Below are 10,643 nucleotides of genomic sequence, written 5' to 3'. Positions count from 1 at the left end.
GTTTTTTGTTAAAATTTTTCAAGATTAGATTTAACGACGCTTCGACTGATTGAAATAATACTTATTTGATATCATGTTGATCTTTATTTTTTGACACTCGGATTTGATTTAGATACACATTTTGTGTTTGGAGATAGGTTTTTCACAATGCTCGACTTTTATTTGAGATTGTGACAATTTTCAATACTTTAATCTCTCGTTATGGTTTGTTTACTAATAGATTCAGATATGTTAATATATATCTTTTATTCGATTTTTTAAAATAGATTTTTAACATTTTCTTTGTAAGCTTCTTATATGATCTTAAATGATTAGATTTTTTATATTAATGATTACAGATATATGTGTTGCTTATATGTTCATTGTAATATTGGATTTTATTTTTTTAATAGAACTAGTAATTTTATATGCATTAAAAAAGATAAAAATATATTCTTAATAAAAGATATAAAATATTTATATTATATAAAAATTTAAATTTTTTCATGTGGGGATCTTAAATTCTTAAGCTGCAAACTAAAAGTACATCAGCATCCAAAACATATCCGCGACTAGTATTAATCCCAACTCTGAGTACCATGAGACGACCTATTCATGTCTCTACTTTTGACTATTATACCGAATCCATGGCATGACCGGAGATGTTGTCATCTCCCACTACCTCTTCAATTACAACAGTAAACTACCAGCAGCAATGGTTCTCTTACCATCTTTTCAATACATTAAATCTCAATACGTATATATAATTGCCTTACTTGAATTGTTTCCCTTCATACGTTCCACCGAACCGCCAATTCAACGGTGCAACACCGTAAGACGCAACCGTCCGGCCGGTACTGGCGGTCACCTCAAAAGAGAGTGGCTGTCCGATAAGATTAATGTTGCAGTGCCAGTTCTGTCCCCAGTTCCTGGCCATTGGTATCCACCCTGTTTTGGAGCCCTTCACTTTGACTGCCACCACTTCCCCATCCAATCCCACATTGGTAATCAGCACCTGAAAGAAGTGAGCACTCCCACTCATGCTGAATCTAATCCCGCCCCTCCTTTCACACTTCACCCTACATATCAAACACTCATTTCATTCATGCGGAAAAAAAGTGTTGTTTAGTTTGAACATGTTTTTTTACCTCTTATACTGAACAGGCACATTATCAGCTCTTTTCTCTGCAATTTCGGCAAATGCAGCCTCAGACATCTCAAAGTGTTCCTTGGGGAAATTACACCAACCACCGTAATCGGAAGAAAGGCCATAATTCGGTGGACAAAAGTCAGTAGCCGTGAGGATGACGGAGGGGCTGCCTTGGAGACACCATAAGATGTGGTCAACACATCTGACCTCAAAGCAAGCTCCACATGTGCTGCCTTTGTTGAACAACATTGTACTAAGTCCAGCACTGTACTTCCCATAGCTGGCCTTATGAAGGTCCCCGTAACCACAAGCTCCTTCTGCAAGACCAGACCACTGAATGATATGAAGGGCCAATATGAAAGAGAATTATTGGAAAATTTTAAAAAAAAAGTACCAGTGATGATGGATCCATCTGTTTCTTTGGTATATGTTGCAGATGCTGACTTCCATTGTTCATCCTTGAGAATGGCCTGGGATTTTGTTAGCAGTAGAATCAAATGGATTACATGAAGTAGAAGGGCAGCCATTTGAAATAAATGAGGCCTCTCTCTTTTTCTCTCAGAAGTGAACTTTTGAGTTTTTCCTTTATTGGGATTGTTGTGAGGACAAGGGTAAAGAAAGCCTTCTACCCTTCAAGGGTAAAGGACCTCAGAATTGGTAATATAGGTGGAAACCGCATTCCAAGTGCATAATTTTGAAGTTAAGAAAAAGGACAAGCAGGATTTGGAAGTCCTTTGTTCACATCGTGGGGTTGCATTGCACCCAAAATCAGATTAAACATGGTATGTTTCTTTTTAGTTCCCATTTCATTTATTGTTTTGTTTCTAGTGGGAAATTTGGTGCAGAGGAAAGAGGGAGAAGGGTTTAAGGCTTTGATGTGGTGGCAGACAGACAGGAAAGGCGGAAAGTCTTGAGAGAATAAGAAAAATAAAAGAGTAATAATTTAAATTAAGAATCCTAATAACATAATTAGATTTGTTTGTGCAAATAAAGTCAAGATACATCCATTTCTCGTCTTTTTATGCAACCAAAAGAAATAGGTGAAAAATAGGGTCCCTTTGACTGTTTGGACATACATTCATTTTCCTTTCTTTTTTTTATGCTTTTGAATAACATCTATAAATACGCGGTTAGTGATGGGTTTTTTTTTGCTAGCTATCCCTGCCTGGATAATTTGATCATTATACAAATCTGAGTTGTGCTTATAGTTAACCTGAAACAGGGTTTTTATACTCTTGAAAATAGGGATTTTTATGGTAGTCGATGTTGAATCTTGCTTAGTATTAGTAGGGAGAAATTATAATAGAGGCTTTTTGCTTGCTCATCATTTCACCATGATTTTATTAAATCAAATTATTAAGTGAAGATAAAATAAAAACAAGTTTGTTATTGTTGAAAGAATAATAAATAATTGAATAAATTGATGTCATTTATATAAATCATGTCACTTAGTAAATAAACTTATTATAATAAGTCATATCATTTGATGAATTGACTTATTTTTTAATTTAAAGTCGCATCTATTTAATTATATTTATTCAACAAATCTCTCCACTAAAAGGTCTTAACTATTTGTCGAAAGGTCTTAACCTTTCAATCATTTCTCTCCTCTATATATAGGATAGTTAAGACACAAATCTTAGACACAAGTTACAACATGCAAGTTTAAAACTTTAAAATAGGAAAGTACTTAGAAAATTCCTTCGAAATTCGTTTTTTTCAGTGAAAGAGAAAGGTAAGATTGTGTTCGACTGATTACTATGGTTGTGCTTATTGGTGTGATCGTTTATTTTTTTTCCTAGGAGACTGTCGTAACCGATTTCTGACGATACGACGAGTCTCGACTCATTTTGTGAAAACTCGATTTTGTAAAAGAAATGTTTCGAAGTGACCATCGACCTTTTGGGTTAGGTAGGTCGAATACCCAAAAATATTCTTTTAAAAGAGTTTTTTTTTTAAGAAAAACGTCATTTTAAAAGATGCACTGATCCACTTGTAACCAGAAAATCAATTTTTTAGTAAGAAAAAAAGGTTCGGGGGTTGATTACGTGTGGGGAAGGATAAGCACCCCACAACGCCCAAAATTGGTACCCATTGATTATATATTGTCTCTAAATAGTAAAAATCTAAGAGTTCGAATATATATTTAAATTATGATTTCATTATTCTGAATTCAATCATACAAAAATTTTAAGGACAAAAAATTCTAAAGAAAAATATAAAATATTCTCTTATTTCCAATTGAAGAGAAAATACTCCCTAAAATACTTTAGGACGAATATTTCTATTTCCAACTAAAATAAAAAGAATATAATAATTTTTCTTAAGAATTCAATATTAAAATAATTTTTATTCAACCCAAAGAAAGAATTAAATTCATTAATCTTTTATTATATTATTAGAAAAGATAAGGGATATTCAATAATTTAAAAATACCCAGACATAATCCCTAATAAAATTAGCAAATTGTCTCGATAAGTTTAAAATAATGAATATTTCCTTTTCCCTTCAAAATTAATCAATTTTCAATGCAATCAATTTTTTAGGTTTTTCTAGTGGGAATATTTATTTATTTTAAAATATCGAAAAAGGACATCTAGTTATCTTAAGGCTATCCCTTCTTAATATTTTAAAATACATAAATACTACCCTTAATCCAATTATGTAATCGGTTAAGTTATTCTAATGAGGCTTTTAAACAAAATAAAATATGATACATTGAAGCACTTAGAGAAAAAATATAAATACACATGGATTAAAAGATCAATTCTAAATTTATTTTTAACTTTATATTACTTTATAAATATATACATATTTTCTAAATATTATATTAAACATAGAACATAATATTTATTCTAAAATATAATAAAAAAATATTTATATCATTCTATAATATTATGTACAAAGTAATATATAATAATAATAATAATACAAACAAAATAACTATATAAAACATAAAACATACTTTAATGGTAAAATAAATAATATACGTATGAATCTACTCACTATATGGTGACAAAAATAAATATATAATAACCTTAGGATCTTAAACATTAAATAAGTAAATATTCTTAGCATTAAACAAGAAAATAACAAATAGAAACACTAGAATCATGATAAAACCATAAACATAGGACTAAAATAGAAAAACATCAACATCAGTAGCCAATCTCGAACAAAAAAAATAATACAACCAATAGAGGACTAAATTACAATAATATAAAATCATGCATCTAATTCGTAAATCTTGTAAAATAAAAGAAACTAGGGACCAAATCACAAAACATGATGAACTAATAGGGACCTAAGGATAGATTAACCCTAAAAATTACTAAAACGTGAATCACCTTAAACATAAAGGACCAGAAGGGTGATTTAACCTAAAACTAGTGACCATAGTGTATGACAAGCTAAAGGTCCAGGGACCTTATCGTGGTTTACCCAAAAAAATTTAAATATCAATGCCCCATCCCTTTCCAAAATTCATTTCTGCCCGTGAATTTCTAAAATTCCCTTACTCTTTCTCTCCCTTTTCTCTTTCCTTCAACCCACAGTGGCTGCTCCCCCACAAGCCAAAACCAAAACCTAGACGACCGCCACTTGCGGTGGTCCAGCAACCCTAACTCAAACATGACCACCCTCTCATTGTTTCGACGACGGCACTACCCCGACTAAACCTCAGTAGCAGCAAGGTAAAACTACTCCCCTAAATCACTATTTTTTTTTATTTTTCGAAATAGAATAGAACCAAAAGTAAAAACAAAGATTTGAATACCTTCAAGAATAAATGCTGAAAAAAATGGTTGTATTGCTTTGATATTTTTTTTTTCTATTTTTCGGTCTGAATAACCGAGCCAGCCCTTGCTCTTGTTACATGGTTTGGTTCTTATAACCAATTTACATAGGTTTATAAAAAAAAATAAAACAATCCTAGGTCTACAATAGTGTTACTGTGTTGATGATGGTGTGCTTTTAATGCCCCGGATTTTATGGGGTTTTGTTGAGCAGGCTTGGGAAAAAATGGCAGTGGAGGCTGAAGGCATGATATCCCTAGGTATAGTTAGGTTAGGGTTCTGTTGGGTTTGAATGGGGGTTATGGGATTTAGGGGTTATGAAAAATAGTGGTTACAGTTGCCCCTCTTTGCTCATTGTTGTGAAACAAGAATGAAGCAAAGATAAAAACACCATTTTTCATATTGGTCTCTTCTTATCACATTGCAACATCTTCACTGCAAATGTCAATTATTCTCTTTTCATGATAGTTGACCCAATTGTGATGCCGATCCAGCTCCTTATGTGATGGATTTAGATGACAATGTTTGATCCATCTCATTCTGTGATGAACGAAATGTTGGTAATGTTCCAACTCCGTATGCAATGGAAACAAGTTAAGGTTCAACAAGTTCTTCTCATTATGAACTTCTTCTCCCTCATCGGATGAGTTCTTCTCATTATGAACTCTTCACTGAAAATGTTGATCCCTCGAGTGAGGTGTTGCTGATTCAACTCCATATGCAATGAATCGAACTAAGGTTGAACAAGTTCTTCTCATTATGACATTCTTCTCCTTTTTTCGGATGAGTTCTTCTCATTATGAACTCTTTTGGAAATGTTGATTCACCTCCTTCTGGGGTGAATTTGAAAGGAACAGGCTTTTTTCATCACAAACCTTCTCCTTTAAGACGGGTTCTTCTCATTATGAATTCTTCTGGAAATGTTGATCGGTTTATCCTCTCTTTGAAGAGTTTTAATCCTGCAAAAAAAATCTTATGTCGGTGATTTGTATTTAAAGTACCCGAAGGTAATTACCCGATGGTCCTTAATTCTGCTGAGATCCATTTCTTTCAATGGTGAAAAATATAGAATGATTCTCTGCTGAAGTCGAGAAATGAAATCTTTGTTGACTCTTTGAATTCCTTAATACTGCAAATTGCTGAGTTTTTGTCTTTGTTGGGTCCATCTTGGAAACGAGAATGCTCATTCTCATTGAAGTGGCCTAGAAAAGTCAAGTTGGAAGAAAGGCATTATTGAAAATGCTTCTAGGGAAAAATCTTAAGAATGACTCATGCGACATCCCATAAAAACGGTCCTAAGAAAGACTCAAACAATTCTCTAGAAAAATATCCTAAGAATGATGAAATAATTTTTCAAAATAGACTTTACAGATATCCTCATGAGAGGAAAATCAAAATTTGTCTTGTGTATGAAATGTATGATGCGAAGATGCAAATTCAGGTATGAATGCAGGTTTTCTTAATCTATTGGAAATGGTTGCAAGAGCAGTCTTCATTGCTAGATCAGTCTTCATTCTTTTCCTGGTTTGATTTTCTTCTTTATCTGTCGCGCCTGAGTTTATTCTTTTGAATCTTGACTTGTGCATCTTGCCCCAGTAAAAAAAAATTCTTTTGATAAATTTAGCTTCTTCAAAAAGATTCTTTTACAGTTATCAAGAAACCCCTAAAATTAGGCTTAGCTTCCTTTAACAACTCTTTGGAGATAATCATAAATAAACCCCTAAAAATCAGGCTTAGTTTCTAAAAATTCATTTGAAAACATCCTGCCCGAAGGTCTTATGGATAGCCCGAAGGACTTATGGATAGCCCGAAGGACTTATCATCTTGCTCGAAAAACTTATAGATGACCTGAATAATTTAAGCATCATGCTCGAAAGACTTACTTATCAAGAAACCCTTAAAAATCAAGCTTAATTTCTTAGTTGTCAAGGAACCCCTAAGAATTAGGCTTAGTTTCCTTTTAAAAACTCATTCAAAATCATCATCAAGAAACCCCTGAAAATCAGGTTTAGTTTCTAAAACTCATTTGAAAATATCAAGAAATCCCTTAAAATTAGGCTTAATTTATTTGAAATTCATTTAAAACATTAAGAAACCCCTAAAATTAGGTTTAGCCTCTTTTAAGTTCATTTGAAAACATCGAGAAACCCCTGAAAATCAGGCTTAGTTTTTAAAAGTCTTCTTTTGTTTCAGAAAGAAACTATCTCCAGCGAGATAAAATCTTCTATTTCGAGGGAAACTATCTCAAGCGAGATAAATTTTGGTTTTAAGAAAAACAATTTTGAGTGAAATGAATATTCTTGTTTTGAGTAAAATGTCTTAAGCGAGACAAAATATGTTTTGAGAAAAGTAATTTGTAATGAAACGAAATGTCTTGTTGTGAGAAAAAAATGTCTTAAGCGAGACAAAGTCTGTTTTAAGGGAAACTATCTCAAAGGAGACAAAATTTGTTTTAAGAGAAATTATCTCAAGGGAGACAAAATTTGTTCTTTGGAAAACTATCTCAGGTGAGATCAATTTTGTTTTAAATATTCCAAAATTTTTGGAGAATGTCTCAAGCGAGACGATGCTTGTTTTGAGAGAAATATATCTCAAGCGAAACAAAATTTGTTTTAAGAGAAAAATGTCTCAAGCGAGACAAATTTTTTTTTTTAAGAAAAACAACTTTGAAATTTGTGTTCCGAAGGAAAATGTCTCAAGTGAAACAAAATTTGTTTTAAGATAAAAATGTCTCAAGTGAGACAAAATTTGTTTTTAAGAAAAACAACTTTGAAATTTGTGTTCTGAAGGAAAATGTCTCAAGTGAAACAAAATTTGTTTTAAGATAAAAATGTCTCAAGTGAGACAACATTTTGTTTTGAGAGAAATAACAACCAAGAAGGCAGAGAGTCTGCTTGTTCCCGCACGTTGAGGAAATGTCTTCAGAAGATATAATTGTTGACTTCAGGAAGTTAAAGCTGTGGATGGCTTTGTTCTTTTAGGTTGAAGACATCTGGTCATTTTCGAGCTTTTATTTCTTGAAATATCGAAATGATGTATTTATGACTACCTATCTTGTATGTTTATGGGTGTCATGATGAAGTTTGTATTTTATGTGTTTGATGAATTATCGAATATTTCCTCGAGAGAGGGAAAAATGTCTTTAATGTACATGATGATTAATGTTTGATGCAAAGGTGCAAATTTCATGTGTCATGTATGTATGTGTTGATGTATGTACGTTTTCTCAGTGGGAAGTAGAATGGTTGCGAGAGAAATCTTCATTTTATCCCTAGCTCAGTTATTCTTTATTTCCACTAGGGTGAACTCTTAAGAACCTCGACCTGAGACAATTTATTTTCCTTGTCCCATCAAAATTTGCCCAAAAAAATTGGTTTTCCCTTGCCCCAGCTTCGATCTTGAGCTTTGGAGGGATATTTGTTGAATTCCAAGATATGTTTCCAGAGATATTATCTTGTTTGAAAATGTTTTTCTTCCTTTGAATTTTTTAAAATTTTAAAAAATATCAAAAGATTTTTTTTTAAATAATGCATTCTTCTAAGTTTCACAATTGCAACAAATCATAAAACAGGAGTTCATTGAATATCAAAAGAATCAACTACTCTTTAATCTTTGATAGTTACAAATCTTTGACAAATGTTAGGATCGAAAGGTTGGTTTTGAGGTTGGCTACCTAAATTTAAGGTTTGGTTTCTCAATTCATCTTTTTTTCCTTTTCTCGATCCTCGTGAAAATTAGGACATGCCATTCTCTTTTTAGTTTAACATTTTGATTGGAGGTAGACAAAATGTCACAACTAACATAGTCAATTGCTATACTTTTTAGAAAACTTTTGTTTTAGTTCTCTGAAATCTTCTATTTGTTCAAGCTTTGTAGGATCATCTAGTAAAGGTAGTGCATAAATATTGGTCTAAAAATGAGAGTTTTGAGTGCTCGTGTGATTTCGACTATAACAGGTGTTCCTCAACTCCCTTAGTCCATATTCACTAAAACTCCTTATTTAGTAAATTTGATTTAATTTGCCATAGTTGGGCTAGCTGAATTCAGCTTTATTGTATTTATATATTATAATTGCCTTGGTTTGGCTAGCTGAAGAATTCATGTCGTCACAAAGTCTTTGACCTGACAATCACAGTGGAGCAAACACTGAATTGCTAAGTACCCGATCAATGTCATGGTTTGAATGTAATCTATTCATAAAGCCAGGGCTTTTGAGTTCCCTCTATAACCAATTGCTTTAGCGGAATAGCTCAGCTTTATTGTATACATATATATATCCTAGGTATACGGATTTCATTTCTTAAGCTTGTCAAGGAGAATCTATTATATTACCGATGTTTGTTATAGGTAAGAAAAATCTCATCGTTAGAGTTCAATTTCCAAGAACTGACCTAAACTAGATTCAACTACTCGACCATTCTATCTGTGAAGATCATGATCCTCATTGAACGTCATTAACATAAGTAGGAACCAATTAGCTTAGCAATCTCATGTGCAAGTTGCCCCATTTTGTCAACTCCTAACACATACCTGAATGCCAAACCCTTGATTGACTCTGCATGTAAGGAGAAAACTAGATCGGTCCCTTCAAGATAAGGGTATGAATTATGGTGTATTTCTGGAGTAGGATCAAGGGATCCTTGTTTTGCAGGGGTTCAAACTTGTCATTTATCAAAGATTTACAATCTCAATTATTAAAGAAGTTTTTTAATTAACTTGATATTCAAAGAATTTCAAAATTGCCAGTTTGATTTAATATTCACAATCCTTAAAATAACATAAGTTCATTCAAATATCCTTACAAGAAAGTTGGGAAAAGACAAAAAAAAAAATTCCAACAAAATAATCTCAACATTTGCAACTGAGGTGGATAAAAACCTCCACTTGTTCATCTAGAATATCCCATTATTCCTAGACAGTTGGATGTCTAATTGGATTAGGGTATTTACCCTTATTTGATCCCCATATCTCGATTATTTCTCGTGTCAGGACTCCCTTGTCAACGAGCTTTTCTATCTCCTCCGTCAATGATATGCATTTATCAGTGGGATGGCCCAATGCCCCCAAATAAAAATCACAAGCACTATTCAGGTCATAGCCATAAGCAGAAGGGTTAGTCTTCATTCTCAAAGGCCTTGGGGTGAGATATTAACTCTTTATTAAAGGGGATAACAAGTCAGAAATGGGCACTTGAAAAACCTTAAGGGTCGTGTTTTTCTAAGACATCTTTTGTGGCCAGTCTCGGATTACTTCTCTTTTGATTTCCTTCTCATCATTTCCTATTTCCTTCTCATTTTTCAGCAAAAAAGAAGTATCGAGAGTTGAATCCTTTAAATTTTCCCCACATACTTTACTCTCATCGTTTTTGCTCTTTTCTTTCTTCATGTCTATTTCTGTATGCTCTTCATTTGTTTTGACCCTATCAATTCTGGGATCCGACTCCCAATTACTTGATTGAAAATGACTGATTGTTAACATCCACCTCTATAACTCCATGAGCCAACAAATCTTGTACTTTTCGTTTGAAGTTACCACAATTCTCAATGGAGTGTCCTCGGGCTTCGACATGATATTCACAAGAAACTTTCTCATTATACCAACTCTGATGAGGCGGTAACAGCGGCTTAGCCAAACGTGGAGTAATCAATTAGGCTTTGAGCAACTTGGAATATAATTTTCTATATGAAGATGAAGGGAAACTGAGTTGAGGCTCTTTTGAT

The 10,643-nt window shown here is 33.0% G+C and overlaps 1 protein-coding gene across 1 annotated transcript; it reads right to left on the bottom strand.

Moving 5' to 3' along the window:
• Positions 1-669: 669 nt before the first annotated feature.
• Positions 670-1,746, bottom strand: LOC120187457 (expansin-A20-like). Its single transcript, XM_039191165.1, has 3 exons — positions 1,524-1,746; positions 1,128-1,446; positions 670-1,058 (listed from the first exon to the last, which is right to left on the bottom strand). The coding sequence occupies exons 1-3, from the start codon at positions 1,654-1,656 to the stop codon at positions 752-754; spliced, it is 759 nt and encodes a 252-aa protein (XP_039047096.1). The 5' UTR covers positions 1,657-1,746; the 3' UTR covers positions 670-751.
• Between the last annotated feature and the right edge of the window lie 8,897 nt (positions 1,747-10,643).

Source organism: Hibiscus syriacus, unplaced genomic scaffold (genome assembly GCF_006381635.1).
Source record: "Hibiscus syriacus cultivar Baekdansim isolate YM2019G1 unplaced genomic scaffold, ASM638163v2 tig00113725_pilon, whole genome shotgun sequence".
Classification (NCBI taxonomy): domain Eukaryota; kingdom Viridiplantae; phylum Streptophyta; class Magnoliopsida; order Malvales; family Malvaceae; genus Hibiscus; species Hibiscus syriacus.
Note: the sequence above shows the minus strand (reverse complement) of the source record. Positions and strands in the feature narration are given on the sequence as shown.